The 22,754-nt window shown below is 37.2% G+C and overlaps 1 protein-coding gene and 1 long non-coding RNA gene across 13 annotated transcripts in view; one reads left to right on the plus strand and one right to left on the minus strand.

Annotated features, from left to right (window-relative positions):
- Positions 1 to 390: 390 nt before the first annotated feature.
- Positions 391 to 6,019, minus strand: LOC140866204 (uncharacterized). 10 transcript variants are annotated; one of them, XM_073271130.1, is made up of 13 exons: positions 5,985 to 6,019; positions 4,926 to 5,028; positions 3,884 to 3,952; positions 3,681 to 3,746; positions 3,486 to 3,578; positions 3,293 to 3,396; positions 2,821 to 3,142; positions 2,542 to 2,625; positions 2,398 to 2,448; positions 2,273 to 2,323; positions 1,480 to 1,560; positions 1,253 to 1,398; positions 391 to 616 (listed from the first exon to the last, which is right to left on the minus strand). In XM_073271130.1, the coding sequence occupies exons 2-7, from the start codon at positions 4,929 to 4,931 to the stop codon at positions 3,085 to 3,087; spliced, it is 396 nt and encodes a 131-aa protein (XP_073127231.1). In that variant the 5' UTR covers positions 4,932 to 5,028; positions 5,985 to 6,019; the 3' UTR covers positions 391 to 616; positions 1,253 to 1,398; positions 1,480 to 1,560; positions 2,273 to 2,323; positions 2,398 to 2,448; positions 2,542 to 2,625; positions 2,821 to 3,084. The 10 variants fall into 10 exon arrangements, with proteins under 10 accessions (XP_073127231.1, XP_073127230.1, XP_073127233.1 ...); XM_073271129.1 differs by having other exon boundaries at positions 2,821 to 2,898; positions 3,003 to 3,396; XM_073271126.1 differs by having other exon boundaries at positions 392 to 616; positions 2,273 to 2,319; positions 2,821 to 3,396.
- Positions 6,020 to 8,172: 2,153 nt separating this feature from the next.
- Positions 8,173 to 22,754, plus strand: part of LOC140866315 (uncharacterized) — a 28,557-nt gene continuing 13,975 nt past the window's right edge. The window contains exons 1-5 of one of the 3 annotated variants that reach the window (XR_012144850.1): positions 8,173 to 8,634; positions 8,747 to 8,837; positions 9,154 to 9,541; positions 9,617 to 9,739; positions 10,697 to 11,009. This is a non-coding gene — a long non-coding RNA (uncharacterized lncRNA). Of the gene's footprint in view, positions 8,635 to 8,746; positions 8,838 to 9,153; positions 10,203 to 10,696; positions 11,010 to 22,754 lie in introns of those variants that run through there. The other 2 variants (XR_012144849.1, XR_012144848.1) reach the window with 2 other exon arrangements.

A 22,754-nucleotide genomic window follows, 5' to 3' on the forward strand; every position in this document is an offset into this window, starting at 1 on the left:
TATGATTATACTTCGGTTCGTATACGAAGTGAAATATTGTGTTTTATTTCGTTAATTTCTTTTATCACCGAAGTAAAATGAAATCTTCTACTTCGCTTATGAATGAAAATACTGAAGCCATAGAATAACTTTTACTTCATCAATTTCATTAACAGACGAAGTGATATAATATCTTTTACTTCGTTAATTTCCTATATTAACGTAGTAAAATGCATTCTTCTACTTCGTTTATTAATGAAATTGCCGAAGTAATAGAATTTGTTTTACTTCGGTATTTTGATTAATATACGAAGTAGAATATAATAATTTACTTCCATATTTGTCGATTACTAAAATTTCCAAAGCAATAGAATACATATGACTACAACATTCATTCCAAAACGACGAACATCCATAAATCCAAAAGTATATTCACCAAAATAACCCGAAAATATGCATGTATCCACAAGTATTTTCAAAAAACTAAAATTGTATTCACAGAGACAAAACAAAGTATTATCCCAACGTGCACGACACATTTAATCACCTACATAGGAGTAGACGAATTCACTAATTCACTTCTAACTTCATCAAATTGATCTTGGCTGTAATATTGGTTCTTAATAGATCCTGCAAACTGAAATGTAAAAAAAAAAAGATCAATGTCAATAGGAAACTCATCATCTTCTCCAACTGTGGATTTTCTCATTCAACCATCTCCTATTGGCATAAAGCTTTTGAGATGATAATGCGAGTAGAAACATATTGTTTTGGCCTACAATGATAAACAATAAACTTGATGAAGTACATGGGATAACGCCTGCATACAAAGATACCAAGGACAATTTCAAGGGGACAATTTCAAGGAGTCAACCGGATTCAGAAAATTAAGAAATTAATTAGGTGGTACCAGAAGCTTGCATTAATGGAACCAACTATTGGTAACCACTTCTTTTCTTTTCTTTTCCCAACACTTAAAAATCAGTCAAACGATTCATTAACTAAAAAAATAAAATTCCGATTCTTCTCATCAGATCTCTTCGATATGATTCCAGATACTCGATCACATGCTCTTTGCCTAATGCACTTAGCAGACGCTGCAACCAGCTGAAAACTCTTCAAACAAATCTCCGGTCGTTCGCCGGTTAAATCGGATGCGTATTAGAGAAATGACATTCTGATCTTCAGGAGATCACGTAGAAGGAATCGAGCACTTGCGATCTATATATGGATTATAAAGCGAAAAATGAACCTAAAATGAAAGAAAACTTACGAGGTAGATTGGTGAACAGAGCTTCGTTGGTTGCGATGGAGACCGACACTTGCTAGCTGAACATGAAAGGAACTAAATTCTGCTCTGACCTTCTCAACTCCTGCTCTGACCTGACCAATCAGTGCCATCTCAACTCCTGCTCTGGCCTTCATCATCAGATACATATTCGTAAGCGTGATAAAGTTATAACTTCTAATTGTACACAAAAGGTAGATCAATAAACTCACATTTCACCTAAATTACATTCCCACAACAAGGCTGATTACATTCCCACCAAGGAGGAAAAAAGGAAGACATAACTCGACCACCTACATGAGATTATCAGAACAATACATAAGAGATAAACTTTCAGTGTTTCAACAGTATGATAAATTTGGCTACAAACTTTCAGTGTTTCAACAGCTTGAATGTATAATGAAATGGAATGTTTTACATAATAAATTTAGATAGCAAAAAATAGTGAGTACTACCAAAGGGACTTGAAATTTGTATGCACAAGAGAAATAAAATACAATCGACTAAATTGATCTTGGGATGTATCCTTATGAATCCTCTGTTTATTTTGCGCCAATTACTATCACTTTCATTAAAACAAATGAATCAAAATCTAACTCATCGTATACTTGAGTCCAAAAGAACTCATTTCGAGTTTCGAGCCAAGTTTCGAACGAGCTCAAATTATTGAAATTGGATCACATCAGCAACATCCAAGCAATATGTTAAGACAAAATCATAGAAGTCATTGGTGAGTTGAATGAGGATTTAAATAGGCAACTAACTAATCCACAAGATGACGAAATCTCAGACTAAATGGGAAAGTGAAGCAAAAAATGGGCATATCTCTCTAAATAGGCATATGAAGCAGTTCGTTTTTTACCTGAAAGTTAAAACTACAAAAAATTCAGTATCAATCTGGCACGACAGCGAAATACATATCACATTTCACATCTAAGCACAGTATGATATAGAGGAATTGACTGGTCATAGTGAAATTAGCTAATAATAAGTAATCTTACGCACCCCACTTTTCTCTTTTACTTCTCTTACAGCTCCCAAATGGATATCCTCTAACTGAAATGTTAGAACACAGAGCATAAAACATTATAAACAACTGAAAACATGCCATATGATGCAAATCGCAATACCTCAGGTTTGACATCATTTTGGATCTTCAATATATTATCTATCATCCCAATCTGTAGGATAAATACATGTATGCAAGAAATCATTAGTACTATCTAATTACATCATATTTATTTTATTCATATTCAATAAACTCTGCACTCAACTCAAAAACAACTTTAAATTCAATATTTCTTTTGTTGGGCTGCTGCAACTCTTCATAGAAATGGACATTTTCCCCAGCCAAACAGCTACATAGATAGAACATAACTCAGTCGTATGCCAATAGAAGAAACAATATGTACTTTAACAGAGGACTTCTAAGCACCTATCGGCAAATTCCATGAAAGACTGATGAAATCTTTGGTTCAAAAGAAACTTATCCAAAGGTTCGTTTTGATCCACCAATTGAGTTGGTTCTCTCTGACATAAAACAAGATACTTACTCGAGAATTAGATATGTTAATCTTCTTGTGCTTCAGACCAACTTTTAGTCCCAATTCTCCAGGAACGCAGGAAAAACCCTGTAAAATTACACAAGTAAGACAGAAGCACAGTTGCATAGAGATAGCTACCTGTCAATCGCCATGTTTCTGCATCAGTCATCACAAAAACTAATCAGGGTTACCTTAAAAATTTGTTTTATATATGCATTCTCGGGAGGCTTGAAGACATAATCCATAACTCATTGTTAGATGAACCAAGGTTATTCAAGCAAATAACATAGTCAATAGTTTCACGCAACCTTTGGTCCAAACTCCGTAGCCACTAAAAAATATAAGTGTCAAATCAAAATCTGGCAAAACACGCGGCATACGAGTGTGAAGGATAGTAAGACTTTTGTGAAGAAAAGGTAAATTTTGAGTTCCATTGTAGTTATAAGGTCCTCCAGATTTCAGTACAAAGTGTAAATTATACCTTCCTCTTGTCTTAGTATTTTTATACAAAGCTGAAAATAACCTAGCTATTTCTAGAAGTGCCACAATTCCACTTCCATTGCTATCACTTCCAACGGATAGTGCCTGTAAGCATTGAGATGGCATAAGGCCATATACTATCAAAAAAAACAAAAAATAAAAGAAAGGTAAATGTTCAGTAAGAAATAATTAACTGGAGCAGCTCCAAATGTGTCATATGATGCCACTACAACAATAGTTGGAAGTTGATTGGAATCGCAGTAAGCTCTCAAGCCTTGTAGCCATCCCTGACATACCACAACATCCAAACGATTGAAATAATTTTATTTACACAGTTTGAATATCAGTGGAACTAATGCTGCAATAACTCTCCCACATTTAGGACTTACATTGACATGGGGGTAGGAGGATTGATGGCTAAACCCATGAACCCTCCTCAATTTGGAGGTGCGGTGCTACATCAATCAACAAATCATTGGCACCACAATGAGGAATTGAAACAACAGAATGCAGCATACATCAAATTTAATCACATTGGAATTTAGAAGCAGACACCCGATATAATATAAAAGGTACAGGCCTATAGCTAGACCTGATCAATATTTGTGATTGTGGGAGAGGTAACTTTCTTGGGTTCTGCTCCAGCGAAAAGAAGTTTTACCTGACATTTTAAATCAGATTTCCATTATGACAAGGTTATTTCATTATTGACTTTGACAACCCTTATTAGTTTTAAAAGGCACAAGTAACATCAAAAAAGTTCAAAATGATTAGGAGCATTGCTATGTTAATGTGATGCCAACATATAAAGTTGCAAAAACCATGAAAGCGGTTATCACCCTTTAAAAAATTCAAAATATAAGAAACAAATGGAATTGACAAAGATACAAAGAAAATAGTCAAATACCCAATATTATTAAACAAATAGCGAGCAATAACAGTACCAGAGTCTCAAAATTAGTTTACCAATTAATAAGGAGATGGCACATGATGGCAACTATCAACATCTGGGAATAGTTATCGAAGACTTTGTAGCTTTACAAACATTAATAATAAGCTAGAAACCGAGATTGCGGATTTACTATTGCTGCACCATGGAACCCTGAGGCCACAAAGCGTAACTAGAGAAGTACCAGTTCGAAGATTGCCGTTTGGAACTTGGAAAATCTAGTATTAATGCATGGCACTGATAAAAGAATGATTTCACCACATCTAAAAGAGTTGTATGAAACCAAGGATAAAGAACGATAGATCCAAATATCTAGCCGCTTTACATATATTTCTATTTAGTAGATATTTTATGCAATCTTTTATGACATCTAAAAATTTACTGAAAGGCCCAAGCAACTCTTAAATTACAAGTTGTAGATCATTTAAAAACTTATTTTGGATCATTCTGATCAATTAAACAACGAATCTATTAGGATATATAATACATGGATAAGAGATAAAAACTCGGAATATAACAAAAGCACGGGTATAAAAACTTGAGCATTATCTATAGAAACATGCCTGAGTATAAAAAGAATACTACCAACCCTCCCCAACAACCACATTGTTTGTGGACACACTTGGTTAAAGTGATTTTATGTTAGAAAATTTCTCTAAATAATGCGTCGAGTTTTTCGACTAACCCTCATGTTGTGGCAGTTGCCAGCTGACCAGTAGCATCATTCTTCTTCACGTCAACTAGCACAGCATTGACATACTCATCCTCAAATCCAAATACATTGGATACTGAAACATTTGATAATACCATCACATAGCAAACAAGATTTTTAATTAATTGGATAATATTTAGGATTAATAGATTGTTGAGATTTCCTGCGACCCAAAAAATTCAGAACAACATTATGAAATGCAGAATAAGATGTACCATAACTAAGCTGAAACTATATTTTATTTCTCACTTCAACAGAGTATCAAGTTAATCAAGATATGTTTTGTTCACCAAATTACAATCAAATTTTCAAATAAGCAAGAAAGGAAATCCATACAATAAATAAACTTGGCAGGTTCAAAATAAGTTTAATCCATTCCATTAGCAAAGGAAAGTTCCAGTCTCAAAATTAAAGAGAGAAATCCTTATGAAAGTGGCGTAAATTTCTCTAAAACTCGTCGAGGCACAACAATTAAAAATTCCTATAAAAATAACTCAAAATGCCATAGAAAAACTTGAATTTAAAGATCGAACAATATTCTACAAACACAATAAACTTTATGATTAAAAACTTACTTCAACTGGGACTCTTATGGCTTTAATGTCATGAGCACGCATAGTAAGTGAATTTTTCATTCACACACTCAAATAGTAATTTAATTAGGGGAAATCAAATTATTTTCTTAAGTGCAGTAGATTAAATTTCATAAGATTTTACATACTTAAAAACATAATTATAGTTTTTGTTTAGTACAAAATAATTATAGTTGCAAGCATTAGAACTCATATTTATTTATAAATTTATACAGGAATACCTACAGAAATACACACTCGCATCTGCTCTATCTTGCTTGAATCTTGATCTAAAACTATGCAAGCCAATTTTCAGGAGAAACAAAAATTAACACAAATTCACCAACACAGACACTGAGACACTTACCCACAAACCTTTACACATTGTTACACTCAATTATAACGAGAAATGCTCATAACATAAAAGAACAAGGATATGATAGTCTTGACAGGATTATACTTGTAATGAATCGGGGACGCAGGGCACGCCAAATGATAGATCTGATCCACCTAGAGCAAAATGGGTTCAACCACATCATGCCTAATCAACTCGAACCTCAGATTCCCAAAAAAAATGAACGATATTCTCCTTTCTCCCAGTAAAAAAATTGTATATCACTATCACATCATCCCCTCTAGCAATCATCGAAGCAGTGGCTGAAAAACACATCGGAAAACCCAGAAAGTGGCGTAAATTTATCTAAAACTCAAACCCAAGACACTTACAACCATAAAACACCAAAATCAACCGAGAAACTGATGGAAAACAACAAATAACTCCGACGAACAAAATGTAAAGTCGCGAATTACCTTATGAAATGGGTACCGATAGATAAGTTGCGACGAGATCTTATCGAATATGTAGTCAGTTGAACATTTCCGTCGAATATGCGGCAAAAATCCGGCGAGGAAGGTGGCGGAAAGGGTTTGAGGAGTTGGGGGAAAGGAAATCGGGTTTCATAAGAAAGAAGAGAGAAAGAAAATGAGAGACGAGAGACCGGTTCAATTTTTTACTTCACAAATTATGAATTAAAATTTCTATTTAATCTCTTTTACTTCATTAAATAAATATTGGCGAAGTAAAATGATACTTAAATTCAAGAATGAAGCCCGTGTTTTTTAACATATGAAGTGTAAAATAGTATTTTACTTCACCAATTCAATAACCGAAGTAGATTATTATATATTACTTCATCATTAGGTATTGGCGAAGTAATTTGTAGCGAAGTCTATTAAGAAAATTCTATTAGTGACATATGTATTTTGATAGGTACAAGATCAACAAAGTACTACCAACTTGGAGAGAAATTTTCCTGCAACCACATGAAAGTTGATGATCTTGATTTATGGCACCAAAAGTTGTGTCATGTAAATTTGGAGACATTGGAAAATCTGTGTAAGACTGAAGCTGTCCAAGGTATGTCTATTTTGAATTCTGGAGTTCCATATGTTTGTGCTGCATGAAAAATAGGTAAGAAAACTCTCGTGTTGCACCTCATGTTACAACACTTTGGGACAACACGGTGCCTTGAACTTTTGCATTTGGATTTAATGGATCCTATGGAACTGGAAAGCTATAAAGGTAAGAAGTTTTCTTTTGTGTGTGTTGATGAATTCTCACGTTTTACACGAGTAAGATTCTTCAAAGAGAAGTTGGATATGTTTTATATTTTTAATAATTTACTCACAAAGATTACTAACCTGTATAACTTGAAGGTTGGAAGGATCAGGACCGATCATGGTAAGATTTTTGAGAACTCTTTATATTTTTGTGAAAAGAAAGGCATTTCACATGAGTTTTCTGCCCCAAAGACTCCTCAACACAATGGCATGGCCAAAATAAAGAACAGGACATTGTAGGAGATGACTAGGGTGATGCTGAGCTCAAAAAATATCTCAAAAAGATTTTGGGCAGAATTTGTGGATACAGCTTGTCATGTATTGAATCGAGTATACTTAAGGAGTGGTTCTACTATGACTTCCTATGAGATTCTCATGGGAAAGAGGCCAAACCTTAAATTCTTTCATGTTTTTGGCTGTATTTGTTTTGTTTTGAATGAAAGAGATCACCTAGCCAAATTTGATTCCAAAAGTGAAAAATGCTTGTTTCTTGGATATGCTTTGAATAATCATGCATGTAGAATATTTAATATGAGAACTGGAGCAGTTATGGAATCTATTAATGTAGATTTTGATGATTTTGCATATATCAAAGGAAAAACTACTAAGGATGATCTGCTGAAAATTTTCAGTCCATTGAAAGATTCAGGTGTTGCCTCTGATGTTGCAACATCAAGCATAACACCGGGTCCAACAGTGACTGAACCTGAGGATAATCAACCAAGAAATCACTAATAGAATTTCTGCTTTTTACTTCGCTAGTTTTTACTTCGGCAATCACTATTACCAAAGTAATACATAGTTATTTACTTCGGTTATAAAATTAACGAAGTAAAATCCACTTTAGACTTCATCGATTTAAAAAAACGGGCTTCACTAAATATTTAAGTGAGTTTTTACTTCGTCGAATCAAATTTGATGAAGTAAAAAATGAAAATAAAATTTTTTAATTTATATTTGGTGAAGTAATATAATGATATGTTAGAATCTCGGTTTTATTCACGTCTTTTTTTGCTTCTTCTCTCTTGCTCTGCCCTCTTCTTTAGGGTTGTTTTTTTTAAGTAAGAAACGCAGCCCCCTTTTCCCGTCGCTCTCGTTCCTGCACAAATCTACTACCATCGCCGCTCCTACATCGGTGGAAACTGCACAGCGACCACCCTAGATGATACATCAGTGCCTCAGGACCTTGGTTATGGCCTGGATCGAGTTTTGGATCTCAAGAACAGTGTGAATGAAGCCCTGTCGCAAACAAAACTGTGCAACATTCTTCCTTGCTATTTCGTCTACTTCGTTAGCCGTCTTTCATCGACTAAAGGTTTCATTCAAACCCTGTACTATTTTTTGAGCTACGATGTCTTTGGAGGTGGGAGATGACATGGTCCAGTTCATATATCAATATATTTTGATGAAGAGCAAAAATGTTACTCCTGCAATAACCCAGGCCGATTTGGAGCTCTCGGCGAAGAACAGAGGCAATGTTATTCAAAGATGTAAGGAAATTTTTTTGGAAATTATAATGGCTTGATTCTTTTGGATTTTGTGTGAATTTTGCTATGAGCCCGTGAGTATTGTTCGTTTATGCTTTCTTTGTTTTCCAATCAGAGCATGGTGAGATCGAGTCACAAAGCTGTTGTGGTTCTGTGCACTAAGCTCATTAAAGGGTTCTCTGGCTCCAAGAGGGTGGATAAAGCTAGTAAGTTTTAGGGATTCGTTATAGATTTGGTGAGCCAGACCTTCCAGGCTGAGCGTCAAGTAAAATCTCGATTGATATCTTGTTTGAGTTGTTTCGATTTTTTCATTATTCTTTTCCTCTGTTGATTATGCTTTGATTTTATTGACTTTCGATTTTTTCATTATTCTTTCCTATGTTGATTATGCTTTGATTATATTGACGCTCTCTTCTATGAAACAGTTTTTTTGTAGAATTTCAGGAGAATGATATGTTTATTCCCAAATCTGTTTTTTGTTTTTCTCATAATTTAAGTGACGAGATTCTATTTTTGGTGCAGATTGACTTGACTTCGCACATTGTTAGCCTTTATTTGACATTAAAGGTGTTCTTTTTTACCCATCTATGCTATGATTTTATTTTATTTGATAAATAGACTAACTTGTGAAAGGATTATCTCCGATCTTCCTTTTGTATAGTCATTCCTCTTATTTTTCAGTTTCTATTGATATGCAAATCTAGACTTTGGTGATCTTCCTGTTGCCAAGGGCCTTGGCTCAACTAGTGTGAGCTAGTGTCGCTACCATGATAACTTTGTATTTAAAATTTGTCGTGTATACTTATCAATGTCCAAATTTATTACCAAATTTGGATAAAATTCCCATAAATATATGTCAGGCTATGGAAACATGATGCTTTACTTTGCTTCACAGTTTTCTGATCCAAAGGTGAGGTTTCACAGTGCTTGGCTTCTTTTTTAACATATTATGCCACATCATTTTTGTGATATTTTCTCTCTTTAGGTTGGATGATTTTGAGTGTAGGTTATTTTGTTTCGATGACATTGTTAAACAACGAGCAATATTGGAGAAAAGTGGATCATTTGAATCCATAATCAAAAAGTTACTTTGCCTGAAGATGGCCAGGTACTTGTTTTAGATACATTCCAAATGCTAAATAATTAAATCTCTCGAATCTAGTATGCTTATTCCGTGATTTTTCACGGGGCCTAAGATTAGTAGAGAAGACTACACTGAGTGGGTCTGGAACTTCTTCACGGTAAAACGATACATTGTGTAGCTCTGCTGCTTCCCTTTGATTTTACTGCCTATTTTGGATAAAAGTGATGATTTGATGTACACTTGGTGGTGTATTGAATGCATCTGTTTTTGCGATTTGATTTTGACCCTACGATTTTGATGTGACTTCGAACAATATAAATAGAAATTTTATGGGATCTTGATATGTAGTTTTATGTTTTATCTATCTATTTTTTTTATTTAAATCTGGTTATCTCGTGTTTATTTTGTTTTGAAATTTTTATCTAAGCCTTGATGCTTGTCAAACTCACTTAGTCTCGTGATTTCGTGTGCATTGTCTCCTCAACAGGTAAGGTAAAAGTGCAACCATTATTTATTTCTCTATTTGTTTATGCTTCATGTTCATTTTTTATATTTTTTTTCTCATTCCACTGCCCCCAGTTATTTTGTCACTCGTGTATGCCTTCTGCTGGGGTGCTAACTAGCTGTATCTTGAATAATTTTCTAGCATCTTTTACTTTTTCATGCGCTTGCTTAGATCTCTTAAATATAATTTTTTAAACTTCTTTTCTTTCATTTAAATATAATTTTTTCTTGTTTATTTTAGTGCAAGCATGTAAAATTGTCTCCATTTTCTCATATGTTCATGAAGGCTTTAAATTTCAAGTCTTTATGGCTAATGGTTTATCCTTGATTAGCAAGGTATGATAACCACGTCTCCTTTCACGTTCACTCCCTCCCTAATAATTAAAATTTACTTTATGAACTACAAGTGAATATTAATTTTTTTTGGTCATTTTGATGTTTAGGTAAGCTCACTACAAATGTTTTTGGCTTGTGCAGATGGTTCCCATGGGTCAGTTGTCAATGAAGAAATTAGCACTTGTTGGACATGGTGGAAAACTGTGGAGATGGAAGAAGAGTCATCATCAGTGGTTAGGCAAAAACCCTGGAGACTTTCAGAATTGATTAGACAGCGATGAAACAATCATGCGTGCTAGGCCTCGCACACAAGCTCTTTCCAATGTCGTGTATAGAAAAGGTCACTAGCTTGTCGGCATACAATTTGCTTATCTGATACACTGAAATGCAGGGGAGGTACAGTTGGCAATTGGGAAGTTGCTTGTATCTTTTTTTGGTAAAAATGAGTATGGAAGGGAAACATATATTTAGACCTTCATGTTGGAGAACGCGGCGATCAGATCAATTAGGATTGATACCCGGTGCAGCGGAAGTTTAAAATTTTTTGTATGGAACGATTCCATAATAGGTATCAACCTTACGATTAAATTGTGTGTGTAAAAATTAAATAACAATTATAAAATTTTTACCTTTAATCTCGAATCGAGATTTTGGACACCAACAGATTTCTCTGCTCTTGTTGTATATCCCTGGAACTGATGGACGAACTGTTCTTCAATCAGGTCCACGAATGAATATTTAATCCCTTTGATAGATTGCACTAAAAAATCTATCAGAAGTTTCTACGAAGAGATTAACGAATTTGATCCGTTAAACCAGACTGTAATTCAAAATCACAGGCTGGATTTTTCTCGAGTAGACAGGGAGGGGGGCGGCCACTCTTGTTAGAAAATACTTAGGTTTTCGAAAATTGTGACCTGTTGTCTGTAATTTCTGTACTGCAATAACTTATTTATAATGTAGGCCACTAACAGCTTAGGGCCCATTAGTCATAAGTTCAAGCCCGACAAGCAAAGCCCGCATGTTCAGAAATTAATATAAAATTCATCATGACTCCGATTGATAAACCGATTTCACCAATGTGCACAGAAACCATTTCTGCACCTTTTAAAGTCAAGATAAATTTTTCTGAATCCGAATTCAGTGATTTCCAAAAATGGCCATCCCTATGTCATTTTAGAAAATCTTACTCCTCTACTCTTAAATAAGAAGTCCAACTTCTTCGTTCATTAAATTTAACTCTTTAAATTTAACTATCTCAACGGGGATTAAAAATCCATTACACTGTGTGACCCTCAATGGTTCAGGGATACAGCTAGCCGTGGGCTCACAACTCCTTGTGACTCGGAACAACAATTTCCGACTTGCCCATCGAATCATGGTATGAGCGCCTAGCAACATCACCCCATGATTCCCTAGGTATCACTGATAGTGCCTACAAGAACCAATAGATTTTGGTTAGCGTACAGTACGGTCCCTTCATCCATATATCCTGATCGAATCAACAACCATTGGTATATCGAGAGTCGCTCGAGATTCGATAACTATGCAATTCATCTTGAAGATCAAATAGTGACATCGCATGTGCTACTAAGAAACCATTTCTTAAATCACATCATGTACTCTGGACAGAGATTCGTCACACTAATATCTCCTCAGATCGCATAGGATATCCACACTCACAAGTATGTGGTGAATCCTTGACAACAAAGCATCGACTCCTATATGTGTTGTAACTGTACCCAATCCCGACACCTGATGACCCCAATAGAGTTGGTAAACGAGTCAAAGCACAGTACTAGCATATAGAGTCTCAATGATGTCTCAAGTAGTAAGGACTAATGGTGTACAACCAAAACCGCAGACTTTATCCACTCGATAAGTGATAACCACTTGGAAAGTTCGGATAGGGTAGTTCGATCATTCATCATATGAATATCCATTTGCATGCTTCGAACATCTCTATGTTCCTTACCAATGAAACGTGGTACTCCGCATCGCAAATGCTAGTCTCAAACTCGAGCGATCCTTATCCTTATTATCGGACGGCTCAATCGACTAGGAACAGTTTAGAATATACAGTGACTATAAGATGTGTTTCATGATAGACATCCCCATTTTCTACCACATCTTACATACACTATAGTATATTCAAGGTCTTTATCAAAACAACAATAGTATATCACAATATAACAATATGAAGAAAGATAAAGTCATTGTCATTAATAAAAGTGTAAATTATATTAAACAAAATATTGTTTATACAAAGAGTCATCAAAGCCCTTAGCCACAAGTTGGCTCACCGGGCACCCACTCTTTCAATCTCCCACTTGCCCTATAGCCAACTAGTCATACTACGTAGACCCATTGCTTCGCGATGTTTGTCAAATAATGGTCCTGGCAAGGGCTTAGTAAGTGGATCAGCGATATTGTCAGCAGAGGCCACTCTTTCGACAGTGATGTCTCCTCTTTCCACAATCTCCCGGATGATGTGGTATTTTCTCAGTACGTGTTTGGATCTTTGATGAGACCTTGGTTCTTTTGCCTGAGCAACGGCACCCGTGTTGTCACAGTATACCGGGACTGGACCAACAACTTCAGGAATGACGCCCAACTCTTGGACGAAATTCCTCATCCAAACGGCATCTTTAGCAGCAGCTGATGCTGCAATGTATTCAGCTTCAGTGGTGGAATCCGCTGTGGTGTCCTGCTTGGAACTCTTCCAAGAGACAGCACCGCCATTGAGCATGAACACAAATCCAGAGGTTGACTTCGAGTCATCCACGTCACTTTGGAAGCTAGAGTCGGTATAGCCTTCCAATTTTAGTTCTCTTCCTCCATATACCATGAACATATTCTTAGTCCTTCGTAAGTACTTAAGAATGTCCTTCGCGGCTTTCCAATGCATTTGACCGGGATTAGCTTGATATCTGCTCGTGACACTCAGAGCAAATGCTACATCCGGTCTGGTAGATATCATCCCATACATGATACTACCTATGGCTGACGCATATGGTACATGTGTCATTTTCTCTATCTCTTCATCAGTCTTGGGACACATAGACTTGGATAGAGAAACTCCATGACACATGGGTAGATGTCCTCTCTTGGACCCATCCATTGAAAACCGTTTCAATATGGTGTCGATGTAGGTTGATTGAGTGAGTCCTATCATTCTCTTAGATCTATCCCTATAGATCTGTATCCCTAGAATATAGGATGCCTCACCCAAATCCTTCATCGAGAATCTACCTGATAACCATATCTTTGTTGACTGCAACATCCCTACATCATTCCCAATGAGTAGGATGTCATCAACATAAAGTACTAAGAATGTCACAGCATCCTTAACTACTTTCTTGTACACGCATGGTTCCTCCGGATTCTTGATGAAACCAAAATCTTTTATTGTTTCATCAAATTTTTGGTTCCAACTTCTTGATGCTTGTTTTAGACCATAAATTGATCTCTGAAGCTTGCATACCTTATGCTCGCTTCCCATGGATGTGTACCCTTCAGGCTGCTTCATATAGATCTCTTCCTTAATGTCTCCATTAAGAAAAGCAGTCTTCACATCCATTTGCCATATCTCATAGTCATACCATGCAGCTATGGCAATAAGGATTCTTATGGACTTGAACATTGCAACTGGTGAAAAGGTTTCATCATAGTCAACTCCTTGTCTTTGAGTATAACCTTTTGCCACCAATCGCGCCTTGTAGGTCAATACCTTACCATCAGGCCCAAGCTTTCTCTTGTAGATCCATTTACACCCTATTGGAACAATTCCATCGGGAGGATCTACTAAAGACCAAACTTGGTTTGTATGCATCGAATCTATTTCCGACTGCATAGCTTCAAGCCATAAATTTGAATCCGCATCAGAAATTGCTTCCTTGAAGTTCCTTGGATCACATCCAACATCGGGTTCATCTTGATCCCCTTCAAGAAGAAGACCATATCGAATAGGAGGTCTAGAAGTCCTCTCGGATCTTCTAGGTACAGGCGTGCCTATCAATGGTTCCTGAGGTGTAGGATCGTTATTTTGTATTTCGGGTTCTTCTCGAATTTCTTCGAGTTCCATCATCTCGCCTTTCTTATCCAATAAGAACTCCTTCTCCAAGAAGGTGGCATTCCTTGAAACAAACACCTTTGTTTCAGCAGGATAATAGAAATAATATCCGATTGAATTCTTCGGATACCCTACAAAATAACATAAGCTGGATCGACTATCCAACTTATCTCCCACTGTCCGCTTCACGTAAGCAGGACATCCCCAAATCCTCAAGTACGAATACTTAGGAGCTTTGCCATTCCATAACTCGTATGGTGTTTTGTCCACTACTTTAGTGTGGACGTTGTTCAACAACAATACCGCCGTTTCAAGCGCATCGCCCCAAAACGAAGGTGGAAGCTCAGTGAAGCTCATCATGGACCGAACCATGTCCAACAAAGTTCGATTACGACGCTCCGATACACCATTAAGCTGTGGTGTCATAGGAGAAGTCCACTGAGAGAGAATCCCATTCTCTTTTAGATAGTCCAAAAACTCGGTACTTAAGTATTCTCCACCTCGATCCGATCGAAGTGCTTTAATACTTTTACCTAGCTTGTTTTCTACTTCAGCCTTGAATTCTTTGAACTTTTCAAATGCTTCAGACTTATATTTCATTAAATATAAATACCCATACCTTGAATAATCATCAGTAAAGGTAATGAAGTAGGTGTGGCCATATTGAGTCCCAACTCTAAATGGACCACAAACATCTGTATGGATCAAATCCAACAGATTTTGACTACGCTCAGGTTTCCCCTTAAAAGGAGATTTAGTCATTTTTCCTTTTAGGCAGGATTCACAAGTAGGTAGAGAGTTAATATCAGACATATCAAACATGCCCTATCCCACTAGCTTGTTCATCCTCCTTGAGGAAATATGACCTAGCCTAGCGTGCCAAAGGTTTGCCGGGTTTTGGCTAGCGATTTTCCTTTTGTTTGTTGTTGCCGGTTTATCAACATAATTTATTGGAACGTCTTTTAGTTTTAAGTTGTATAGATCGTTTTCAAGTTGTCCATTTCCAATCAAACATTCATTCTTGTAAATATTGCAAATCCCATTCACAAAATTGCAAGAATAACCATCTCTATCAAGCATAGAAACAGAAATAATGTTTTTAATCAAATCCGGAACAAATAAAACATCTCTTAAAAGTAACTTAAAACCGTTCTGCAAAATTAAATAAACATCTCCCACGGCTTTTGTTTCAACTCTGGAACCATTTTCGAGCCTCAGCTGGGTCTCACCCATCCTAAGCCTGCGACTTCTTGTCATCACCTGCAAATCATTGCAAATGTGAGATCCACATCCGGTATCCAATACCCAAGAAGTAGTATTAAGTGAAACATTTATTTCAATATAGAACATACCCTTTGCAGTTCGCAACTGCTCTAGATATTCCTTGCAGTTACGCTTCCAATGACCGGGCTTCTTGCAGTAATGGCAAACATCCTTGGATTTTTCCATGTTTGAAGCCTTTGTCTTATACTTCTTCTCGGGTTCAATTTTCTTGGGTGGGGCAGAACGTTTCTTACCCTTTGTACTTGGCCCCTTCTTAGCAGAAGAAGAGGAGCCCACCAAGAAAGCCGGTTTATCCTTCTTTAATGTGGATTCATATGTCACAAGCATATTGACCATCTCTTCAAGGGAGGCCTCTATCTTGTTCATATTGAAATTTACCACAAATCCGTCAAACGAAGAAGGAAGAGACAGAAGTAGTAAGTCCACGTTGAGTTCATGCTCCAACACCAAATCAAGGGTTACCAACTTCTGTATGAGCCAAATCACTCGTACCCCATGATCACGGACCGAAGTCCCTTCACGCATGCGACACATCATTAGCTCCTTTACAGTAGCGAACCTTTCAGCCCTCGATTGAGCCCCAAAAAGTTCCTTGAGTTGAACGTGAATTTCAACAGCATTCACGGTGTCCTCAAATCGCCTCTGGAGTTCATCAGACATCGAGGCTTGCATATAGCATTTGGTCTTGATATCATGGTCCCACCATGTATCAAGCTTGGCTAACTCCTCCGGACTTACGTCAGCTGGTGCTTCCTTCGGAGGAGATTTTTCTAACACATAGAGCATCTTCTCCGAAGTCAAGACAATCTTCAACTTACGGAACCATTCCGTATAGTTTGCGCCAGTCAACTTATTTTGTTCGAGGATCGAGAAAAGTGGATTACGCGAATTCATCTTATGAAATACTGAAAAGAAACAGACAAATATCAGTGATTGTTTAAGCAATTTACTAAGACATAAAATAGGCGAAATTTATTTTATGAATCTCACTCCCACTATTTTAACGATTTCACTACCCTCTAGTGAAAACGGAAACTGTTTTCCTTAGTGAGAACATGGAGTCCAATTGACAAACTTATGGTCCCGAATAATATCAGCCAACCATAATTTTCAAAAGGTAGAGCCCAATTGCTTCCAAAGCAACCTCCACGTTTTTACCTCATGTCCAATAAGGGCCCAATAATATGACGCCGTTTATTGTGACATGTCAAGATTACCCATCAATATTAAGTTGTGATGGACGGTCGCCATGTGGATCCCCCAATAATATGAGCCGATCCCATGGGAGTTCCACCCAACTTACAACATGTGTCGATCCAATGTACAGCTTTCCGACGAACGGGCCCCCCCAATAATATGAGCCGGACCGTATCCGCGGGTAGCATCTCATACATTGATCGTTGATGGAAGGTAGGAACATTTAAACAAATTTAAATTTCCTTTATTTATCTTGATATCAATTTTAAATCATATTTAAAATGAGGGATTTTTAATTATAAAAATTTGTCTCATAATTTTTAAAAATTTTTGTATGCTTGCCGGATTCACACAATTATGTCTAAAACATGCATACAACTATAATATCACATATTATATAGGATGATCGATTCCATTTCTAATCGACCCGTGGTTGCCAATCACGAGTCTTAGTCCAATCCTAGGTAATATGCAGTATGCAATGCAATCCTATTACATTTGCTTCCAATTTACATTTCTTCTGTCTTTATTGTCTGCTGGGCCCCCTCCATCTTCAAATCTTGATCTTCCATTAAATCTAATGTATTTACAATAAATAACAATGACAAGTAGGGGATACATTTTTAAGGGGTGGGAACGAGCCATAAACCAAGCCCACTTTTATTACATATGACATTCATATTGGGCCATAAACCAGGCCCATTAATAAAACCAACAACAATAAAAACAAATGTAAATTCCTAACATACACCTACAAAATTGGTCATGGCAATCGAACATCCTTATCCAATAACATTTAATTCAAAATTAATTTATTGGATAACATGCAATGGCAATTTAAATTTAAAAGGATAAAATCATATTTCATACATAAAATCTTATTTTACATACAAAATCATATTTTATCTTTTTATCAAATAAAATCATATTTTATCTATAAAATCCAATTTTATACATAAAATCATATTTTACTCAATATATCCATAAGATCATATCTTATTCATCAATTGTACCAAAAATAATTAATTTCAAAATTCAATTAAAGGATAAAATATTAAAATTTTCCAAAAATTCAAATTTATCCAAAAATCAATTTTAAAATTTTCGGACTCGAACAATTCGATCCGACGCCTCGTGGACCAATCAAAACAATTTTCTATCGGACCAAAAATAGAATTTTAACATATTAAAATTTAATTTAAAAATTAAAAAATAATTTTTCCCGCGGGCCGCCCGGGACATTCCCGGGCTGCCCGCGCCTCGTAGGGCTCGGGCCGGGCAGCCCGGCTGCCCTTAGGGCAGCGACGATCGCTGCCCCTGTCCCGGGCAGCGATCCAATCTCTGCCCGGGTTTTTTCCCGAAAAATAATTTTTTATTTTTAAAATATTTATTTTGTTTCAAAAACCGAGGCCTAAAATTTTTTGTACAATCAATTAATTTAATCGCTTGATCTGAGCAACCTGGCTCTGATACCACTGTTGGAGAACGCGGCGATCAGATCAATTAGGATTGATACCCGGTGCAGCGGAAGTTTAAAATTTTGTATGGAACGATTCCATAATGGGTATCAACCTTACGATTAAATTGTGTGTGTAAAAATTAAATAACAATTATAAAATTTTTACCTTTAATCTCGAATCGAGATTTTGGACACCAACAGATTTCTCTGCTCTTGTTGTATATCCCTGGAACTGATGGACGAACTGTTCTTCAATCAGGTCCACGAACAGAGATTTAATCCCTCTGATAGATTGCACTAGAAAATCTATCAGAAGTTTTCTACGAAGAGATTAACGAATTTGATCCGTTAAACCAGACTGTAATTCAAAATCACAGGCTGGATTTTTCTCGAGTAGAGGGAGAGGGGGGGGGGGGGGGGACGGCCACCTTTAAAAATAAACTAGGGTTTTCGAAAAATCCCTGTGACCTGTTGTGTGTAATTTCTGTACTGCAATAACTTATTTATAATGTAGGCCACTAACAGCTTAGGGCCCATTAGTCATAAGTTCAAGCCTGACAAGCAAAGCCCGCATGTTCAAAAATTAATATAAAATTCATCGTGACTCCGATTGATAAACCGATTTCACCAATGTGCACAGAAACCATTTCTGCACCTTTTAAAGTCAAGATAAATTTTTCTGAATCCGAATTCAGTGATTTCCAAAAATGGCCATCCCTATGTCATTTTAGGAAATCTTACTCCTCTACTCTTAAATAAGAAGTCCAACTTCTTCGTTCATTAAATTTAACTCTTTAAATTTAACTATCTCAACGGGGATTAAAAATCCATTACACTGTGTGACCCTCAATGGTTCAGGGATACAGCTAGCCGTGGGCTCACAACTCCTTGTGACTCAGAACAACAATTTCCGACTTGCCCATCGAATCATGGTATGAGCGCCTAGCAACATCGCCCCATGATTCCCTAGGTATCACTGATAGTGCCTACAAGAACCAGTAGATTTTGGTTAGCGTACAGTACGGTCCCTTCATCCATATATCCCGATCGAATCAACAACCATTGGTATATCGAGAGTTGCTCGATATTCGATAACTATGCAATGCATCTTGAAGATCAAATAGTGACATCGCATGTGCTACTAAGAAACCATTTCTTAAATCACATCATGTACTCTGGCCAGAGATTCGTCACACTAATATCTCCTCAGATCGCATAGGATATCCACACTCGCAAGTATGTGGTGAATCCTTGACAACAAAGCATCGACTCCTATATGTGTTGTAACTGTACCCAATCCCGACACCTGATGACCCCAATAGAGTCGGTAAACGAGTCAAAGCACAGTACTAGCATATAGAGTCTCAATGATGTCTCAAGTAGTAAGGACTAATGGTGTACAACCAAAACCGCGGACTTTATCCACTCGATAAGTGATAACCACTTGGAAAGTTCGGATAGGGTAGTTCGATCATTCATCATATGAATATCCATTTGCATGCTTCGAACATCTCTATGTTCCTTACCAATGAAACGTGGTACTCTGCATCGCAAATGCTAGTCTCAAACTCGCGCGATCCTTATCCTTATTATCGGACGGCTCAATCGACTAGGAACAGTTTAGAATATACAGTGACTATAAGATGTGTTTCATGATAGACATCTCCATGTTCTACCACATCTTACATACACTATAGTATATTCAAGGTCTTTATCAAAGCAACAATAGTATATCACAATATCACAATATGAAGAAAGACAAAGTCATTGCCATTAATAAAAGTGTAAATTATATTAAACAAAAGATTGTTTATACAAAGAGTCATCAAAGCCCTTAGCCACAAGTTGGCTCACTGGGCACCCACTCTTTCAATCTCCCACTTGCCCTATAGCCAACTAGTCATACTACGTAGACCCATTGCTTCGCGATGTTTGTCAAATAATGGTCCTGGCAAGGGCTTAGTAAGTGGATCAGCGATATTGTCTGCAGAGGCCACTCTTTCGACAGTGATGTCTCCTCTTTCCACAATCTCCCGGATGATGTGGTATTTCCTCAGTACGTGTTTGGATCTTTGATGAGACCTTGGTTCTTTTGCCTGAGCAACGGCACCCGTGTTGTCACAGTACACCGGGACTGGACCAACAACTTCAGGAATGACGCCCAACTCTTGGACGAAATTCCTCATCCAAACGGCCTCTTTAGCAGCAGCTGATGCTTGCAATGTATTCAGCTTCAGTGGTGGAATCCGCTGTGGTGTCCTGCTTGGAACTCTTCCAAGAGACAGCACCGCCATTGAGCATGAACACAAATCCAGAGGTTGACTTCGAGTCATCCACGTCACTTTGGAAGCTAGAGTCGGTATAGCCTTCCAATTTTAGTTCTCTTCCTCCATATACCATGAACATATTCTTAGTCCTTCGTAAGTACTTAAGAATGTCCTTCACGGCTTTCCAATGCATTTGACCGGGATTAGCTTGATATCTGCTCGTGACACTCAGAGCAAATGCGACATCCGGTCTGGTAGATATCATCCCATACATGATACTACCTATGGCTGACGCATATGGTACATGTGTCATTTTCTCTATCTCTTCATCCGTCTTGGGACACATAGACTTGGATAGAGAAACTCCATGACACATGGGTAGATGTCCTCTCTTGGACCCATCCATTGAAAACCGTTTCAATATGGTGTCGATGTAGGTTGATTGGGTGAGTCCTATCATTCTCTTAGATCTATCTCTATAGATCTGTATCCCTAGAATATAGGATGCCTCACCCAAATCCTTCATCGAGAATCTACCTGATAACCATATCTTTGTTGACTGCAACATCCCTACATCATTCCCAATGAGTAGGATGTCATCAACATAAAGTACTAAGAATGTCACAGCATCCTTAACTACTTTCTTGTACACGCATGGTTCCTCCGGATTCTTGATGAAACCAAAATCTTTTATTGTTTCATCAAATTTTTGGTTCCAACTTCTTGATGCTTGTTTTAGACCATAAATTGATCTCTGAAGCTTGCATACCTTATGCTCGCTTCCCATGGATGTGTACCCCTCAGGCTGCTTCATATAGATCTCTTCCTTAATGTCTCCACTAAGAAAAGCAGTCTTCACATCCATTTGCCATATCTCATAGTCATACCATGCAGCTATGGCAATAAGGATTCTTATGGACTTGAACATTGCAACTGGTGAAAAGGTTTCATCATAGTCAACTCCTTGTCTTTGAGTATAACCTTTTGCCATCATATAACCTTTTGCCATCAATCGCGCCTTGTAGGTCAATACCTTACCATCAGGCCCAAGCTTTCTCTTGTAGATCCATTTACACCCTATTGGAACAATTCCATCGGGAGGATCTACTAAAGACCAAACTTGTTTTGTATGCATCGAATCTATTTCCGACTGCATAGCTTCAAGCCATAAATTTGAATCCGCATCAGAAATTGCTTCCTTGAAGTTTCTTGGATCACATCCAACATTGGGTTCATCTTGATCCCCTTCAAGAAGAAGACCATATCGAATAGGAGGTCTAGAAGTCCTCTCAGATCTTCTAGGTACAGGCGTGTCCAGCAATGGTTCCTGAGGTGCAGGATCGTTATTTTGTATTTTGGGTTCTTCTCGAATTTCTTCGAGTTCCATCATCTCGCCTTTCTTATCCAATAAGAACTCCTTCTCCAAGAAGGTGGCATTCCTTGAAACAAACACCTTTGTTTCAGCAGGATAATAGAAATAATATCCGATTGAATTCTTCGGATACCCTACAAAATAACATAAGGTAGATCGACTATCCAACTTATCTCCCACTGTCTGCTTCACGTAAGCAGGACATCCCCAAATCCTCAAGTACAAATACTTAGGAGCTTTGCCATTCCATAACTCGTATGGTGTTTTGTTCACTGCTTTAGTGTGGACGTTGTTCAACAACAATACCGCCGTTTCAAGCGCATAGCCCCAAAACGAAGGTGGAAGCTCAGTGATGCTCATCATGGATCGAACCATGTCCAACAAAGTTCGATTACGACGCTCCGATACACCATTCAGCTGTGGTGTCATAGGAGGAGTCCACTGAGAGAGAATCCCATTCTCTTTTAGATAGTCCAAAAACTCGGTACTTAAGTATTCTCCACCTCGATTCGATCGAAGTGCTTTAATACTTTTACCTAGCTTGTTTT

Source organism: Henckelia pumila, chromosome 4 (assembly GCF_033568475.1).
Source record: "Henckelia pumila isolate YLH828 chromosome 4, ASM3356847v2, whole genome shotgun sequence".
Classification (NCBI taxonomy): Eukaryota; Viridiplantae; Streptophyta; class Magnoliopsida; order Lamiales; family Gesneriaceae; genus Henckelia; species Henckelia pumila.